This window comes from Parambassis ranga, chromosome 19 (genome assembly GCF_900634625.1).
Source record: "Parambassis ranga chromosome 19, fParRan2.1, whole genome shotgun sequence".
In the NCBI taxonomy this organism is placed as follows: Eukaryota; Metazoa; Chordata; class Actinopteri; family Ambassidae; genus Parambassis; species Parambassis ranga.
Genome location: NC_041039.1, coordinates 11,531,385 through 11,551,106, shown reverse-complemented (window position 1 = coordinate 11,551,106; position 19,722 = coordinate 11,531,385). Strand labels below are relative to the sequence as shown.

At 39.1% G+C, this 19,722-nt stretch overlaps 2 protein-coding genes across 7 annotated transcripts in view; both read left to right on the top strand.

Moving 5' to 3' along the window:
- LOC114452173 (potassium voltage-gated channel subfamily C member 1-like) overlaps window positions 1-12,260 on the top strand; it is a 39,918-nt gene extending 27,658 nt beyond the window's left edge. For 2 of the 5 annotated variants that reach the window (XR_003672244.1, XM_028431333.1), the window contains 2 exons: window positions 1,297-1,337; window positions 7,627-12,260. Coding sequence is in view for 4 of the 5 variants with exons in the window: in XM_028431333.1 (XP_028287134.1) it covers window positions 1,297-1,331 (35 nt within the window). In the remaining variant the exon portion in view is untranslated. Of the gene's footprint in view, window positions 1-1,296; window positions 1,338-3,405; window positions 6,696-7,626 lie in introns of those variants that run through there. The other 3 variants (XM_028431330.1, XM_028431334.1, XM_028431335.1) reach the window with 3 other exon arrangements.
- A 1,959-nt stretch (window positions 12,261-14,219) lies between these two features.
- Window positions 14,220-19,198, top strand: LOC114452365 (potassium voltage-gated channel subfamily A member 7-like). Of its 2 annotated transcripts, none has more exons than XM_028431643.1 (3): window positions 14,220-14,533; window positions 14,784-15,532; window positions 17,673-19,198. In XM_028431643.1, the coding sequence occupies exons 2-3, from the start codon at window positions 14,855-14,857 to the stop codon at window positions 18,561-18,563; spliced, it is 1,569 nt and encodes a 522-aa protein (XP_028287444.1). In that variant the 5' UTR covers window positions 14,220-14,533; window positions 14,784-14,854; the 3' UTR covers window positions 18,564-19,198. The 2 variants fall into 2 exon arrangements, with proteins under 2 accessions (XP_028287444.1, XP_028287443.1); XM_028431642.1 differs by having other exon boundaries at window positions 14,222-14,533; window positions 14,780-15,532.
- Window positions 19,199-19,722: the final 524 nt, after the last annotated feature.

The window sequence follows — 19,722 nt, the reverse complement described above, 5'->3', positions numbered from 1 at the left end:
GGTTCTATGTTTTCTCGTTGTGTGTAGTCGTGGTCTGATTTCTGTTAATGTAATGTATTTTTCGTGTGTTTTTGACGTCCCCTGTGGTCTTCCTCCTTTATGTTTTACCATCACCTGCTCTCTGTCTCTTCTAAGGATTGGATTTAAAACAAAAAAATCGAATTAATTAACAAACAAGTGGTGCAAATCTCTCTCAAATTTGACAAAAAAAAATATAAGGATAATATTCTTTTTTTCCAGCTCTCACCAATCATAAACATTTGCCCTATATTCCCATATTATCCCTCCAGTATTGACCTTAGTGTATTCAGTTCCTAATGATGATATTGATAAGGATACTATAAAGCCCTGGAGTGCAGCCAGTCTGGGCCTCTGTAGGATTGACTGTTGACAATCCTACATGCTTGACATGCATATATATATATATATATATGTTCTAAGGCCTCGTGTTTTACCTGACTGTGTATGTCAGGTTCCTAAGTAGCCGATGCTAAACTTGAGTCTCTCTTTGTGAAACTGTGCTTCATGTGGTAACGCCTGTCAGTCCTCTTTTAGGTTTACACAGTATGTAAAAACCTGTTTTACTTTCTCATGCATACCTTAATGTGTGTAAGAAAACCGCTCATCTAAAAACTCTGCAAATATTCTATCCGAGCCAAATTTTTACCTCATAATAGAAATAATACCTGTATAAGGAATGCGTGTATGATAGGACGGTAGATCTGTGTGAGGTGTATGCACATATAAAATATTAAATGCTTGAGCTTTAACGATCATGGCTGACACATACTGTATAGGACTGTATGACCTACATACAGTGAACAAGAGAATGCAGGATACAGTTGCATGTTATCTAGTTTCCCCCCAAAAGACTTGCCAGGTACTGTATGTACTGTATATACACATTGTGGCTTCAGAAATGGTTATGCAGAGATCAATACATATAATTATGGGTAACAGGAGATCACACAATTGATCCCATGTAAGAATGATATGTGACCATTCTAAGTATAGCATCTGGACAGTCAGCAGGTCCCGTGTATCTGTAGAAAACACGTGAAATTACACAACATATGTGAGGTTCTGGAGGGTTTTTCTGCCTTCTGCTTGTATACAGTACATACAGGACTGTTTATGCTGATCTGTTCTTTTTTATTATTTCCTTGGTAAACAGTCTGGCCACGATATTTGCAGTCTCTTTTCCTATGTGTGTGTGTGTGTGTGTGTGTCTTCCCTCTACATTCAATACAACCTTCTCCCTGTGTGATTAACACTCATTCTCCATCCCATCCCCAGGCCGCCACTGCAGTGCAAGTGTAACTAAAGTCTGACTCTAGGTAGGTACATACTCCCTCCATAGTGTAAATTAAGTGTGACTTTGGCCAGGAATTATGTCATCACTGAATACAGTGACAGCCAGTCTTACCAGTTCCCCTGACGGAGAATCCCAGAGCACCAAAGCAGCCTGTTGATGTTGTTGTAAATACAGTAGATAGCGCAGAGAGGAGGGGGAGCAGACTGTGACAGACTGCAGTGGCTGACAGGATTATCTTTGTTTATTGTCACTTCTGGATTTTTTTTCTTGCTTGTATTTTATAAAACTTTATAATTTTTTTAACTTCAAACTAGAGTCAATGAGAAACGGTAATCAAAATCATCAGACCCATGTTACCGCCATGACCCTTCATCTCTTTCATTCATATAACAGTTTTCTCTTTTTCCATATTTTACAAATATCTCATTCAGCAAGTGTTCCAGATGAAAAATACAGGTCATTAAAAACCAAGTGTAATATGGGATAGCTGGCAGTGACTTTTAAGAGCATCAAACTGGCTGATACTATTAGTAGAGTTAATTTTATGACCAGATGTGTAGTGTCCTCCTACAGATATGTCAAACATATCTTAGCTTGTGTAGGTTAACCTCTTATTTTTGCTATAAGACATATTTGTCAGCAACATTTTTTTTATCCTGACGTTGACCCCACTTCTGAATCAGCAAACATCGAGTACACCAGTCCCGTTTGATACCTACATGACAATGTCCATGTATATATTTAGTTGCGTTTTTTTATACTTGAGAATGAAGAAGCACCACTGCGGATTTTCCAAAGAGCTTCTGAGAAATCTTTGTGTGACATGAAGCCTTAGAAGCTAGGAGAAAATGCATCATCATCAATATTTTACTGAGTAGCCATCCAACTAATGTGCCCAAGCTAGATGGAACAAAAAAAAAAGAACTCTTATTTATGGTTGGAACAAATGATGCGTTAACTGGAGTGGGAGAGTTGGCCACTGTGCAATATTTGTCCATTTCAGCAGGGAGGCACAAAGGGCGTCATGCTGTACCAATAGATGTTCTTTGTTGTCTGACTTGGGCCTTGTGATGGTTGGAGTTTTTACAAAAACAAACAAAAAACAAAAAAAGTTCAAAATTCATAAAACACAAGGTGTAAAACTCCACCCATTATATGACAGCCTGGCATTGTTAGAGCAGAAACCTGCTGCCTACCAATGGTGTTCTCCACTTGTCCTTCACCTGGTGCAACAACAGCTCCGTCAGCACAGCGCCACCTTCTCTGTGGCCGCTTCCCACAGGGAACATCTGCATGCTGTGTTTTCACATGCCACCAATACAGCGGGAAAGGACACAAAAAGCCAGTGGGCCATTGCTTAGATAAATTGGGTCGTGCAAGAGGGGATCATACATTATATTTCAAAGTCGCTTGCGCAGCTGGATATCCATTAAATCACTCCTTATTACTGTGTGTCACTTCCCTCTGTAGACAGAATGAACTGACTTCATTACAGGATGTGGTTACTGGGGGGATACGAGGTGTTTTTATATATGAGAGGACATTTGTGTGTTGGCCATTTGAAGTTTACAGGAAACAAAAAGCAAACAGAGCGTCCTATCTACTTAAATTTATTGAAATGTAAAACTTCATGTGGTCAACTCTTGCACTTGTGTCAGCGGCTGGTCGCCAATGTGTGTTTGTGTGGCCAAAAATGTTGTCTAAAACACCTGAACATTACACTCCGTATAAAAAAGGGTTGGGTGATTTATTCAACAGGCCAGATATTCATGTTAAATTAAGGAAGTTTTTGCTTTCATGTTTTGGAGGAAAAAAAAACATATCATAACTCGCATTTTCTTGTCTTGTCTTGTCCTGTGTGTCTCGTGTCTGTCTGTCCTTGTCTGTCCTTTATGTGTCTTTTAATTTAACATTTTTCTGACCTTTTGTTTCTTCTCTTCTTATAAACTTTATGTTTCAATACTATGTAACCCTCATTAACAACAAACATTTGCATTTTTTTTTTCATTTATTTTCATTTGCATAACCCCCAAAAAAACAACAAAACAATAACACAATCAAATGATTAAATCAAAATTGATTATTTAAAGCGACGGGCTCTGAGAAATCTCGCAGCCTGAACAACATATCGGGAATGACCGGGTCATCGCTGCGGCTCGCTCCTATCACTAGCCCACCTTTTGAGCCCTATGAGGCCCCGGGACCGCTGCGTCGCTGTCGTTCCCCAATCCCCTCCATTTTGTAGCTGAAAAGCTGAAAAAGGTTCACGAATGATCGATAAGAGATGTGATGGATTAGCCATGGACCGATTTAAAATGGAGCCATTTGCATTGTTCACAATAGCAATAAGATAAAAATGAACTTGAATGTAGACGGAATGACCCCCTGGCTTATGATGCATGCGTCAGGTCAGGTTAGCAGATGGCGTTGAATTGAAAATTTAGCTTTAAGGATACACTTATTTTAAATTATTAGAAGGAATGTTATGAAATAGTATCATGGGTTAAAAAAATAAAAAAATAAAGTGTGCACAGTTACATTTTAAATGTGTTTGTGTGTTCTAGACCAAACAAAACAAAGCTCACAACAAATGTCCAGAGGAGTGACCATCAAACAATTTCTAGATTAGATTGATGTTAAACTGGTTTCAAAGTTCCGTCTTTTGTGAATATTAATGTATGTATAGCATTGAGATCATTTTAGTAAATCCGTCTTAAAAAAAAAAAAAACCTCAGTGAGCCGCTGTGTTAATTTTGTCGTCATGACATCATCGGACACTTTATGTTGATCACAGAGCTGAGTGATGTCAAAAGTTTAAATGAAAAGAATACTGTTGCACCATAAGAGCTATTTCAACCATGCAGCTAGTACACAACTGTGATGACCCTGTATTACAGTGAAGACCTCGAGTTTAAAGGTCTATTCAGTCATTTTTTTTGTGTCGGGTTACAAACACAGTCATAGTCAAGAGTCTCACATGCAATTATAACAATCATACCTCACAATATTTTCTTCCATTAGATGCCGCAAAAATACAGAATAACTAAAAATGTTTAAATTTAACAGTTGTCTGGTTAGCCGCATGCTAACGGTGTTTTGTTTTTAAGTTAATTAAGCACAATGTCCTCACATCTTTTTTATTTTTATGAGTGTAAATGACTGAGTTGACCTTTGACACATAAATGAAACCGCCGTTTGAAGAAATAATAATAAAAAAATGTAATGTATGCAAAAAAGCTAATCAAAAATAAAGGCGTTAAATACAAATGTTACAAAATCAGATAAATGATTAATTATGTACGTCCAAAAAAATACAAGCACTTTACTAACAATCTGTATTTACTAACATTTAAAACTGCATGTTGCCATTAAAACGAGACAACATTACAATACGTGATTAGACTAAAACATCGTTTATGTTATTTTCCTGTTTTCGTTTTCTAGTTCTAAATATACAGTAATGACAAATGTGGTTAGTTTAAAGTCTTATTGGCCTTAAATAATTACATAATAATTAATAAAATAATCTCCTTTATGTTCGTTTCCCATCTATACATGTAAATAGATCTTATTTTAAAGTTGAACAAAAAAAAAGAGATTAAGAATAATGACACGGTCACATTATGCAATAAACATGCAATATTACTTTAATGCTGGAAGGCATGCTGTGCACACACGTGTAAATATGCAGATATATTTTTAATCTTAAAAAAACGCACACAACGCAGCTTCTCTTCCATTCAGATGGTCTAAGTGTATAAAAGTTATCACGGTGACATGAGCCATTTGTCTTATGTTTTATTTCAAGCCGGTGTTGTCCATTAGACTCTTTGATGTTGTGGCTGCCATTTTTTTTCTTATTGTTTTAGTTTTGTAATAGTTTTCCTTGATAATATGTATTTGATTGTGAAGAATGAATTTTCTGTACCACTGATTGTCTAAAAAAACAATATGATGTTGTATTTAACTGTCTTTAATTAATAGTGTTGTGGTAAGACTAAACTCAAGAGGAAAAACTTCAGAAGTGCTTCAGAAACAATCGTTGCAGCTGTAAATGGGAATGATTTCCACACTTATTTAGAGTCAGGTCTGGATAGTCCTGTCCTAATATAAGGTCATTTTGTCTAAAAAAAAAACAACAAAAATCAATGTGCTTCCAGATCTTTGAGAGGTTAGATATGCAGTATTAAGATGAAAGTCACTACTCGAATGTTTGCTTTTAGACTAAAGTGTTTTATTTAAGGAAGAAAAAAATCATAGTGACTTAAAGAAGTAACGCTTGCCTGGCTTCATCTGATACGCACTCATCTTCAGACCAAAGTTTCAAAGTAGTCCTGCTCATACTCCGCGTTGCTTCATATCACCTTTATGATGTCAGCAGTATTTTAGTGTTATCTGAAAGCGCATGCAGAGATGTATTCTCTAGTGGTAGCTCCTTGATGTATAATGTCAGCCTGAACCTATTATACAGGTAAAAAGCAGGGAAACTCTGCAGGGTTTTTTAAGGTGGTTTAACTTCCTGTGAACATGTTACTGAGTGAAGTGCACCATGACATACATTGATTGGCCTGGTTTAAATCCTCAAAGCTAATCTTAGTCCACATTAGAAAGCCTAAATGTTGATCTGATTTTTTGGTTCTTATGCACACTAATACATAAACACAACATAGCTCCACAGTGTTGGATGTATATGGGTATGCACATTTTTCTCATAGAGTGAAGGGAAATGTTCATACATCTTTGCTGCAGGGGAATGTCCTTCATTTAATCGACTCACAATGAATGAAAGAACTTTATTATTTTTAAACATTTTCTCATCGCTGCCTTCGTTTGCGTTTTGTTGATCTGGAGAATAGTCATAAGATGTTGAGTTAAAGAGTCATAATCCCCTGATAGTTGTGGTCAATGCAGATTACGCAGCACACTCTGAAGCAAACATTGTTTAAGTGAATCAAAACAGGTTGTTGGCACAACAACCTGTTTTGTAAAGTGCCTCTATGAGGCCCCCTGTAGGCTTTGATGTCAATTTAGGATGCAAACCAGCTAGATTTAACTAGCTAAACCTTTGAAGCAGTGCTTAATAGGTCAGTGGTTATTATTGAACATGTACAGATCTGTATCAACACATGTGAATACATTAAAATCATATGAAAATAATATACACTTATGTATACATTTGTGAGGTTTATAAGAAGTGATAAGAAGTGTCAAACTTATAACTCTTGTAACCCCTTTTTCACTCTGTAAAAACCTTAGCGTTCATACAGTGGCTGTTTTATTGGCAATAATGTAATCGTAACACTCAGATTGACATATACAGGTCATTTTTCCCCCCATTCCTGTTAATGGATGGAAAAGATGCTGATGTATTTCAGTGCAATAAAATATCATGCACCTGATACAGTAACAAATTGTGTGCTAACACATTTGAGTAAATTACCCACAGCCATGGTATTGCCTCTTTGGTATTTGCCGACTTACTGTACAAATATCGAAGTGTCTCTTGGTTGTAGTTTTGTTGTTATTGTGAAGAAAGCATCGACTGTGCAGTGGACACCAGGAGAAGAGAAGAAGAATGCACAGGAAGAGTTAATAAAGAGTGTTTGACAGTAAATAATGTATGATGCATCACATGTGATGCTGTAAATGTAGGGAAACGTACAGTTCCTTGGCACTGAGTATGTATGTGTGTGTCCATGTGTCAGAATTGTGTTTCCATCTTCTCATGCAAGTGAAATTGTGTACACACACGCACACACACGCACACACACACACACACACACACACATACACACACACACACACACACACACACACACACACACACATGCACGCATGTACACACACACACACACACACACACACACACACACACACTGGTGAATAATCACCTCACCTTTGACGTGTTTAGCATGTGGCTGAATGAGTGTTGGATCTGTTCGCAGAGCTGCTGCTGTGTCGGTTGCTTCCTTTGATTTTCTAACAATGCTGTTTTACCGACAACTTTTCTTGATTTTGATTCTTCCTGTTTGTACATATCTATTTGAGATAGACTGTTGACATGTGTGCACTTTCATTCTGACACAGTTAACCTGCAGTTTACAGGTAATGCTAACCCCTGATTATTTCCCTATTGCACATAATGTTAGTAACATTATGAAACTGTGTTGAACTGTGTTGTGGAAATCCACGTTAATCACTTCTATAAATCAATCTGGATTCAAGTGTTTTAGATGATGATGATGATTATTATTATTTACTTCTTGTGTGTGTCCTGTGAACTTAACGTCTTTCTGTTCTTGTCTTCACAGTGTTAAGTTTCTAGCATTCGCCTCTAATGAGGAGTCAGTAACCGGTAAATTTGCGGTGGGAGCCACATAAAGCAACAGGTGTGACACGGATGGACAGTTTAAAGGAGATCTTTGGGGTGACAAGAGAGACCAGAGGTTAATCATGAGTCTTAAAAAAAATCACATGGTCTGCTCCTCACATTGTTACCAAAGCAGCCTCTCGGAACTCCGACCACTCTTTTGACAACTGTCTGACTGCCCTCCCCTCCTCCTTTTTCCTTTTTTTTTTCTTTTTCTTGTTTTCTTTTTTCTTTTTTCGGCGAACAGACTGAGCATTGCACTGGCACACTTTTAGGAGAGAACGGACTCCTTATTTACACATTCCAAGATGACATCTCTCTGACAACATTATACTCGCCATCTTGTATGATGACCAACTGAGCAACTCTGCGAGTTTCTGAACAACGCTTGTCTTCAAATGGACTGAATGAACAATGTAGCATCTCTGCTAACATATTGTAGCATTTGTTGGCTGGGGAAAAAAAAACAAAAAAAAAACAAAAACAAAAAAATGACATAATCCATTCACAGTTCAAAGAGAGAGGAGTTTATGCATTCAAGGGATCTTCTAGATGTCATTTTTCCTCTTGGGTTCCTTTCCAACAAAGAATAAATACACAGAGATTGTACATGAGAGATAAAGGATTGACCCTACTTATTATAACATTCCAGAGTAAAAGATGCACAAATGCTACACCTTTACTATAATCCTTCATTCAAGTGTATAGAATGTTTGCCAATGAACCTATGTCTTCCATTCACTTCTATCAAACTGAAACACTGCCCTCCTCACAAGTACTGACTGAACAAATGAAGCACATGTAGCATCAGCTCAAAACAAGTCACGTATGCCATTTATCGTGTATTTGAATTCACTTAAAGCGGTTGCGAACAGGCGTATCTTTATCTCTCATGTACTGATACTTGCTTTCCCAGAATTCCACGTGGGATACCAAAGGTCCTGTAGCATGCACTTGCTGTATGACCTTCTGTAATGTAATGTAGGGTTTAGGAGATATACTGCATCTAGGGTGTCTCTGTTAAATTGCCACTAGTGTCCCATCCCTGTATGCACATTTAAATATTGTACTCATGCAGGAGGAGCAAAAAGACTGACGTGAGGTGGTGAAATGAAATATTGGCCTGCCGAAATAATGGTAAAAATGACACCCCTGACTACAAAGACTGCCCAGTAGCTGCGTTGTTTTGTTTTGTTTTGTTTTTTTTAAAAAAGGGACCAATCAGATAAAAAACCCCTTATCCTTAATGGAAAGGCTAACACTGCCAATTAGGCACAAGACTCCCCATATGCATACTGCCCTATCTCTCTCTTGTCCCTGTTGCTGCCAACGACTGCTTCAGAAATGGACCAAGAGCTTAAAGAAAGTGTGAAAGTGTACAAAGAAAAACAAATCTATATTTTGATAAACAAATCTTCAACCCTCCATGACACCATGGAGGAGCAGAAAAGGGTCCAGAACAGCAGAAAAAGAGGGAAAAAAAATTTAAAAAAATCAAATGTGAAGACAATATTTGGCATCATGGGGGGTGGGGGGTGGAATACTCTATCGTGAGGAGTGCATTACCCCACAAGCACTCAAAAAGACTATGAGCAATGATAAGACTCTTGCCTATAATGACGTGAGGATAACAAAACGGAAGGACGGACGCTGAGATAAACAAATGGGGGCGGGGAAAAAAAAAGATAATGCATTTTTGTAACTTTGTTTACCAGCATGAATACTTTGCATGACTGTCTTTTCTGCAAACCCTTAGTTGATGACAAGGGTGCTAGAGATACAAAAAAGTATATATAAAATGAATTAAAAAAATGTTATATGCAATTAATGTTTTAAAAAAAGATTATAATGAAAGAGAAGAGCTATATTTTGTTTTGAAAAGTAACAAAAAAATGTGAATATTGAAACATGTATGTTTGCAAAAGTACACCCTGAACTATGTTTTGTTTGATGAAATCTCTCTGCTACTACTGCCCTACATTCTTCACTTCAGTGTTTTTTTTTTTTTTTGACTCTTTACTTTACGATGTATGGAGCCGTAAACTATTCTGTTGTTGCTCAACACTTTGCCTATAGCATCTGCGCAAAGGATGTTTGTTGTTACATGTTTTTTCCTTCTCATTTTGCACAACCTCCGTAGCAGCAGCAGCAGCAGCAGTTCTAAAACAACAGCTCTCCATACCACTACTTTGACAGCTTGATTATCGATTCCTTTATAAGTTTAATTTTTTTTCCATTTGGCAATAATACAGGAGTTGTCACATGATTGTAGCAGGTCAAAGGGAGAACCTCGAGTTCCGTTCAAGAGTCCTCACAGCCTCAGTGTTTTAGGAGATTCCTAAAGGCCTTGGACAGGGCTGTGGCAGGATTTTTAGCTGGGATAGGCAGTTCTGTTCCACTCGTCCTTAAGCAGAAAAATCCAATACAGTAGCGAAGAGTCGAGAGAGATTTCAGGTTTGCATGGAACCAACTGCCATTCCAAAGTTTGTGTGTGGTATTAAGGACTCAGGTGTGTTGCGTGGATGTAGGTGTTTTGCTATTTTCTTTCTAACATAATAAAAATTCTAGTATATAGATGAAGATAATGTGAACACCTCACCAGTGATGTGTAAAAAACAGCATGCATTATGACTTTATAATCTCTCCAGTGGGGGAAACAGAGTCTTGACATATCCCCTTTAGCCTCCTGTCATTGTTTGTCATGAAACCCTGATAACTATAAGCACTGTGCCGTGTTGTAGAGCAGAAACGTCTTCCTCCGAGAGGCAAACTACTCGCACTCACAGTGTCAGCATGAGTGTGTAGCGGTAGCTTGTCTTTGTTTTTGTTGTTTTTTTTGTGTCTTTTTTCGTGCATCTCATCACCCCTTCATCCAGCTGGCTATAGTTGGCAGCTCATTACAGCACACAGCACAGTCATGAGAGCACCAATCAAAGAGACCCAGAGCTTCCAAAATGATGTCAGAAAGTGAGGGGTGGGGGTGAGGGATGGGGGGTCAGTAATCTAGTAATAAAAAGAAGTCAGCTTTGAGGCCCTGCTGGTCCAGGGCTCGGCTCAGGCAGCTGAATGGTCCTCGGTCCATTCCTATAGTGCATTGTAGTTGGAGGCTCACCAGAGCATGACACTCAGTGGTGTTGTGATGTAGACACAGAAGGCTTCTGTCGTGTCTACTCCGTGTTTTACAGGGTCGAGAATTTCTGTCTTGAGATTTTTCATTTTTAGAACTCACTTCCCATTTTGGAAGGCATTAAGCTTCTACGGCTTCAGAGATGTTTATGAATATTTAAGAGGTCTAGCAATGGTGTGCACACTTGCAAAAACTTTGTGCTCTACCCAGCTGTTTGTATTCTTTTTTTGTTTGTTTGTTTTGTTTTTAAATAGCCAAGTAGTGTCTTTTTTCTTCTCTTATATTTTTTCACATTCCTTCATTCTCTACATTGTGACTGCTCTGCCAAATGCCAGGCTGATGAGAAAAAAAGATGTCTTTACTTTTCCAATGCATAATACTGCCATTTGATTTAGACACGTTGAACAAGGATGAGTTACAATGTCGAGAGTGCTAAGTCTGTTTTATTTTTAAAAGTTTCAAAAAAGTTATAGATTTCATGTAAAAAAACAAAAACAAAAAAACACACATAACCAAAACAAACATACAAAATAATGCTTTACACGGACAGAGGGTGCAACAGGGACAGTGCTATGACACGTCCTCTGCAGGTGTTCTTTATAACGACACATCTTTAATGGCATCCTGTTTATTTTCCTTACGTGTCGGTTTCTGTTTGTTTTGTTTCGTTCTTTGAAATCGGGGACTTCTGTATGCAATCTGCACCACAAATGCCACTGACGGACACTTAACTGTATGCTCTCTGAGACACAGATGTTCAGTTCACACGTTGTAGTGGCTTCCTGGCTCTCCATAGAGTGACTTAGCAATCACACCAATCTAAAATATATATATATATATTATTTTACAAATTAATGAGACCATTATTGAGAGGAAATGTTACCATACTGAATAGAGCTTTCTAGTTTATTTACTTATGTACTTATGTCATTTCAATCAGAAATAATATAACACACATTCATACTAGTATACATAAACGTAAACATTCCAAAGATAAAAAAATGTTTTAATCATATAAAACAGACTTAAGTACTAGTCCATTGTACTACAGTCTTAATGGGAGAGTGAATGGGGAGAAGAGGTGGTCACTGGAGTATCTGGTTGTGACTTATGCCGGATTTTATTTTTTTTAAAAATGTCTGAACACAAAGAACAACTCATTAAGAAACTGTATAAAGTATATTTCAATGGAATGTTCATGATCTATCTTTTTATATTTTGAAGGAAAAAAAATAGAAACATATCAATAAAGTGTCATAATTGAACATATTTCTACTATTGAGACTTAAAATGTATGAATGTCAATGCGATCTAATGTGAACCAATCTCCATAGCAGCTTGAATGAATAACTGATTAACAGTCATGAGATGCTTTTTCAGAGACATTAAAAATGGCTTCAAATCATTTAAATCAACTTAAAATAATAATAAATGAAAAAGTAACGTCAGTTGTGTGTCAGTTTGTTGTAAGAGTTTTTTTCTCCTTTGTGTATACTGACCAAATGCAACTGATCCCATTAGCGCTCTGCACCTCATCTTCCTGTTGGGAACAGGATATGGCAATACACTGATTGATTTAATCTGACATGTGAGGACCCAATGGATAGTCTTCCAGAAAAAAAACTAAAGGAAAAGAGTCTTTAAATTCCTGACTAGTTTAAAGTGTATTTTTGTGTCATCGTTTATATATAAAGTTTCTGTTATGAGGGCATTTGGAGATTCCAATATAAAAGAACTGGTCACATGATGGTGATCCATTAATTTGAGGTCAGCTGTGTCGTGATATTTGAGAATGATGAGGTAATGTAAGCGCCAGTTTCTCATCATATAACAGTAACTCTGATATCTGAGACGTTCGACCCCAACATGTCATCAGGATCTGTGATGGTTCTGGTAACTTCACTGAGGGTATAAGTCATAGAGATATGGGGCAATGGTCAAAGTGAGATGTGTGAATTTGTTTGTTACTTAGCAAGGTTAAATCAGGCTCATTCTTATACTTTTTTCATAATTTACACCTTGTCCTAACTTTTACTAAGAAATTCTGTATTATAGTCTGAAGTCACAGTATGTCACAGATCTGTCTGATCTGATCTGCAGTTGTTGAACAAACATAGCTCTGTGTGTGCTAGGAGAACGATGCAACACAATGACCAACATGAAGCTTCACAATGCACCAGAACCAGCAAAGACCACATGCTAAAAAAACCCCCAAAAAAACAGCAGTGTGGTCTGATGAGTCATCAATTTGCTGCTTATGGTTACCCACCGTCTGTCTCAACCTGTGTTGCTGCAGAAATTAGCCCTCCAGTCCCTGATCGCTCTGCACGGCCAAGCACTTACCCTTCAGTTACAATATGGTGCCAAACCTAAATGAGGTGTCACTTTATGGATGATTTCCTCATCTTTTACAAGTTAAAAAGCTTATTCCTTCCTTTATACCTATTTATTGTTGATTTTTTTAACTCTACAGGGACATTTGCACCAACTGTCACCAGATTCATAGCAAGCTGTTACATAATATGATGGCATGTGATCAGAATGTAACGTATCATCCCTGTGAACCGTTTTTCTGGGACTGGAGGCAGCTATGAGGAAATGTCGGCAGAGGTCCCTTCTCTTCCTCTGCACCGCAGTATCACCGCCCTCTGGTGGCTATACATAATAATGTCAGCTTGGTTGTTGCATGCGGCTGTATTGTACTCTTTATATCATAAAGTCCTGCAATAGAGAGCAGCAATAATAAATGTGACGCATCCTTTTATTTCTAATGTTTCTAAGGTAATGACAGACCGCAAAAAATAATTTTTTACATTTACAGAATAGCATCTGTGTCATTTTACAGCTGGCTGGTTTAAATTCTGTGATACTAAGAGTAGTTTTTTCACCACCATTCCCTCCACTTTACTAAGTAGTTGATGATATCTATGCACATTTTTTCAGGGTTTTCAAGTGTCAAAGAGAGACACACAACAATAATCACAACTTGTCATCCAAAAAATAATATATAATATAATATAATATATATATATTATAATATAATATAATATATGTAAAATATGTAAAATAATAAATAATAAAATAAAAAACATAATAATAATACAATTAGCTGTGGATTTGAAGTCATTTTGACCAAGAAAATATATAAATAGGTTTGTTTTCTCCTACCCAGCTCCAAATAATGCAATTATGAACTCCAAAAGTGATAAAATTGACCTTTAATTGATCCTTAAATGTTTTCAAATCATATTTAGTCATTTAAAATATAGTACTGCACCGCACTTGTTAGAGAAGGTAGCACCATGCGGTGCTGGGCAGAGGTGACATTTGATAGGGAGGTTGAAGGTTGTCTAAAATGGAGGGATAGGACAGGGAGGGGTTGGAAGGGTCTCTCTCTGAGCTCCAATTTCAACAGGACAGCATTCCCAAAAAATTTCAAGACAGACAACGTGAGTCAGTGAGGGACAGGGCACGATTGTGCATATTCCCTGGGCAAACAACTGGAGATTTATGTAGCTACAGCGTTAGTCAGGCAGCAGAGCTGGACGCAGTGGACCTCTGAGTGAGTGCAGACTGAAGGTAGACTGCCACATAAGGACTTTTGTGTATGTGACAGGCATGATGACAGAGAGGGAAGGGGACAAACTGACGAACCACAGGAGATGAACAATGTGATTTTTCATCCTGCCATTAGCCTCTGTCAGCAGCTGTTTTACACTTAGTGAGTAAATTCCTTCGTCTCACTAACTGGACACTAACACTGCTTGTTGTTTTTACCCCTTTAAATAACATGAAAGACATTTCAGTAGCTTTTTAGGTGAATTTATGCATTTAAATGTAATGGAATCTGCCCTGTTTACCAAACAGACACTGCTACAGTATCCCCCCTTCAGCCACTTGCTTGCCATCTGTAATGCTTATCAACTGAAAACCAAATCCACTAACGGACCTGTCACTCTGGTTTTAGACAGGGTTTTCTTTTAAGTCCACATTCTACAAGAGGGTGGTTCACAACGTTACCTGGCTTGGAATACAAACAGGGATGGAAAGCGGAGACCCGCAGGCCAATGAAGGAGGAGGAGGAGGAGGAAGAGGGAAAGACAGCGATGGAGAGAAAGACAAACATCTGAAGAACCAGCTCAACAGTGAGGAAAAAGCAGAGAAGGAGCTCAAAGGGAATGAGAAAGAGAAGAAGAAAGACAGGCGACGTTCAGGGTCACTGTGGAGGAGTGGATGGGCACTGAGTGAAAGACTGGCCATCAATGTGTCAGGGATGCGTTACGAGACTCAGCTTCGCACCCTAGCCCAGTTCCCTGACTCCATGCTTGGTGATCCCAGGCGAAGGTCACGTTATTTTGACCCACTTCGAAATGAGCTCTTCCTGGACCGCAACCGCGCCTGCTTTGATGCCATTCTCTACTTTTATCAGTCAGGTGGGCGGCTTCGGAGGCCAGCCAACATACCCCTGGACATCTTTATGGATGAGCTGCTGTTCTACGAGCTCGGAGAGGATGTCATGAACCGCTTCAAGGAGGACGAAGGTTTTCCCAAAGAGGAGGAGAGGCCTCTGCCGACCAATGAAATCCAGAAGCAACTGTGGATGCTGTTTGAGCACCCTGAGTCCTCGTCAGGGGCGCGCATCATAGCCATCATCAGTGTGATGGTGATTGTGGTGTCCATCCTGATCTTCTGCCTGGAGACGCTGCCTGACCTCAGACATGTAAAGTTCTTCTCTATATGTTTAAGAGGCAGCATTGTGAGGTGTAGACGCTGGAGGGTTAAGGAGATAGGGTCAGGTTGCTGCTTGGGTATATCTCCACATCACAATACAGTGTCACTACAACTACTACAACTTTATCATAGCTGTTTCGTCATGTGTAATTTTTGATAGTTTTAAACTTGCACCTTTAGGTGTTTACAAACCTCCAAATCCAACCTCCTGAGTTTCAGGTCTTGAATGGACTATGTGTGTGAGGGTCAACAGAAACCTGATATCATGGGAAGCTGGTGTTTAGGTAAACACACATAGATAGTACTACAGTGTGTTACAAGGAAAAATACTGGGGAACTGTTGGCCAATACATCTGGACAGAGACCAGAAAGAGGAAGTGCTTGTGGTGTGATTATTTTAGTCAGCTGTTAAATTTGATACACTTGGATTCAGGAAGCGGTAAGGGTACAGGGAAGGGCGGGGTCTGGAATTCAAATAAGAGAGGAGTGAGGAGACAGTTTGGTGTGTTAATGAAAGGTCACCGGTGACCGTACACACAGACAAAGGTGAGCCAAAGTGGCTTAGAAGAGGAAACTAAAAGGTCTCACAGGATGAATACCATACAGTGGGTCATGTTAACACATTCTTCCAGGGGTGCCTTGCTGTGCCAGGCTGCCTTTGCACAGTGGAGCTGCCAGGAAACTACTGTAATCTACTTGTGTCCAAGGCAGTGGTAAACCCTACTGAACTGCACTGGCAATGTTACACAGCCTTAGCTGCCAGGGAGATGGGAATAGCGACGAAGGTGGAGATGGATGAGGAGCGGTGTAGAGACACTCATGTTTCTCTTCGGAGATCTCACGGGTTATATTTAGTCTTAGGAGAGCCCTTTGGAGCTGATCAACACTTAGATGTCCACCTTTAGCAATAAACACTGTCGCTGACCTGCTACTGGAAATCATGATGAATACTCTGGGTTTATTCAACTGAAACCCATTAGAGCATACTGCAGAGGCCCTTTTATGTTAACACCATCTGTTTTCATACTTTTTGCTGGACGTGGAGTCAAAGATGTTTTAAATAGCTCGAATATAAGGCTTTAGCTGACAGGGAGGATGGAACGACAGGTGGACTGAAAAAGAGATTGGTAGCCGCAGATGTCACACGCTTTTATGATGCTGCCAAAAGTGAGAGCCTATGAGATAGTGGACAACATACTGAAGTTCACTGTAGTTTATTGGAATACCATGAAAAGAGTATCTGAGCAATGACATACACATATACAGAACTGGCATGCATTTAAAGGGATACCTTGACATTAGCAATATGTATTCACTTTCTCGCTGAGACGTACATGAGTAAACAGATACCAGTCTCATGTACTGTAAATATGTAGGCAAGGCAAGGTTTATTTATATAGCACCATTCATACACAAGGCAATTCAGTGCTGTACAGAGGATTTTAAAATCACAGAAAAGCAATATATTAAGACATTGAAATAGAAAACGAAGAAAGATATAGATATAGATAAGATATATATGAGAAATTTAGAGAACACCGCAGTACACAATAGTGTTTTCAGGCCTGACTTAAGTAAAGTGACTGTGAGAAGACCTCAGGTATACAGGTGAGCATTGGACCTGACCCTGGGTACACACAGTAGGCCTGATCTCAGGGGTCTGGATGCTTTGTAGCTGTTGCCTCTAGCCAGTTAGCTTAGCTTAGCAATAGACTGAGAGAAAGTAGACCCTAGTAGCCTGGTTCTTGCAAACAAAACAACAAACTAATTTTAGGTTTAGCAGTTAGAGTTTGAGCAGCACGCTCAGTCATTTTTGGGATTTGTAAAGCCTTGATAAGTACTATGTACTATCAAGGTACTAGTACTATGGCCAATGTCCTTTGCTCTAACCTAGCATGCACTTCAGTGCTGTGAAGTGACAAATGATTATATGGCAGTCAGAATGTGCCAAATATTTATATCCTGTTCTTTGATAGTGTCATAAAAAGTGTGTGTTGATTTTGCATTTTTTGCAAAGTAAATACTACCTATATGATCACATCCGTACTTTGGACAGGGCCAGGCTAACAGTTTTCTTTTAAATCTATTGTGCTTGCACATATATTTTATAATTTTCTCCTCCATTTCAGGACTACATCTCTCAGGGAAAGAATGCCTCTGAGAGCATGCCTTCTCCAAGTGTTTTCCAGGACCCCTTCTTCTTGGTGGAAACCATGTGTATATGCTGGTTCTCCTTTGAGCTCATGATGCGATTCGCTTGCTGTCCTAGCAAAATGCAGTTCTTCAAGGATGTCATGAACATCATCGATTTTAGTGCCATCTTACCATATTTTGTCACCCTGGGAACAGAGTTGGCCAAGAACAACGATGCCTCTCCGGCCACATCCTTGGCCATCATCAGAGTCATCAGGCTGGTGAGGGTCTTCAGGATCTTTAAGCTGTCTCGTCACTCCAAGGGTCTCCAGATCCTTGGTCAGACGCTGAGGGCCAGCATGCGTGAGCTGGGCCTGCTCATCTTCTTCCTGTTTATTGGCGTCATCCTTTTCTCCAGTGCTGTCTATTTCGCTGAAGCTGACCACAACAGAACGGTGTTCGTCAGTATACCACACGGCTTCTGGTGGGCGGTTGTCACCATGACCACGGTGGGCTACGGTGACATGTATCCTGCAACAGTATGGGGCAAGATGGTGGGATCAATGTGTGCCATTGCAGGCGTCCTGACCATCTCACTGCCCGTGCCTGTCATAGTATCCAATTTCAGCTATTTCTACCATCGGGAGACTGAATGTGAGAATGAAACGGTGTACACTCATGTCAAGACAAGTCTCTGGGAGGACGAAGAGTCTGAAGGGGAGGAAACAGAAGAAGACGACAGGGATCATGAGGGAGATTATTATGCTATTGAAGGCATCTGCAACCCTCTGAATGGGACTCTGCTTGGTGGACTGTGCACAGGACAGAGCGCAGAAAGCAGAGAAGGGAATATGTACCCGAGGGAGCTGCTGGTTACTCAGGTTTGATATGTTTGAAAAAGAGTGGATACAAAAAAAAATCAGGTTTCTATGGTCCCGGAGAAAACAAAACATTACTGTTATCAGCCTAACACCAATATACCTCCTGATAACCTTACTCATTTATAGTTATTTATTGCAGTATATGCAGGTCAAATGTCATTGAAAAGCAACTTTTTCCATGACGTAGCTTCAACAAAACAAATTCTCAGGGTCATGATGTGAATGTAATATATTTATTGATGCGATCAGCTTGTGTTTGAAATGAAACTCTGATGTCTTAGCAATTACACTTAAAAGTTTGAAGTGGAAGCAGATAGATTAATGGCAACACAGATATCACTCCTCATCAGAACTCAACCAGTAGAGCTGTCACTGTGGACAGATTGAGAACTCTTGTAATCCAACTCCACATTCTCAACATTCTTCTGTAAGCAAAGTTCACATTTGTGTAGTTTGGGCTTATGTTGCCTGAAGTGTCTGACATGACCTTTGCAGGACTGTAGCTTTAAAGACACGCTGTTATAGTATTTGTGTGTTGAAGAGGGTCGTTTAAACGCTGTGGCAACTTTTAGTTCTATATTTATCTGCTTAATTATGCACTGTTTGTAATAAAGATTCTATTTTATTAATTTTCTTACAAATAGCAGTGTTGTCTGTGATTGTGGTTAGCACTGTCACCTCAATAGAGAGAAGCTTCCTGGTTCGATCCTGTTGGTCCAGGTGGTGCCTCTCAGCCACCCCCCCCCCCCCCCATGACCCCTAAATAGGACAACGAAATCGGATGGAGGGATGGATCTGTGATTGCATAGGTAATTTTTTGGAGAAAATATTTTTCCATAATTTCTCCAATATTTAATTAAAAATACCTATAAATAACCTTTTTTTAAATCGTTGTTAGGACAGATACTGGCATATAGGTATTTAAAAACATAAAAACACAATTACATTTCACTGCAGAGGCAGGACTTCACTTTCCTCTGTGGCAGACTGAGATTGTGTTTCACTTTTGTTTGCTTGTGATTGACCTTTTCAGCAGCCACTAAGCTGCTGTAAGCTGTACCTTCCAGTAATGCTGTTCTCAGTTTCACTGGAACACATAGCATCACAGTGATGGGCCATGGAAGGTATGAAAAAAATGCAACGGTGATAAAAACACTTCAGAAAT

What these genes read in the sequence shown, in the direction of transcription:
- LOC114452365 (XM_028431643.1), top strand. Translation starts at nt 14,855, where the DNA reads ATGGAAAGCGGAGACCCGCAGGCCAATGAAGGAGGAGGAGGAGGAGGA. An exon ending in CGCTGCCTGACCTCAGACAT is followed by an intron (nt 15,533 to 17,672) that starts GTAAAGTTCTTC and finishes CCTCCATTTCAG; the next exon opens with GACTACATCTCTCAGGGAAA.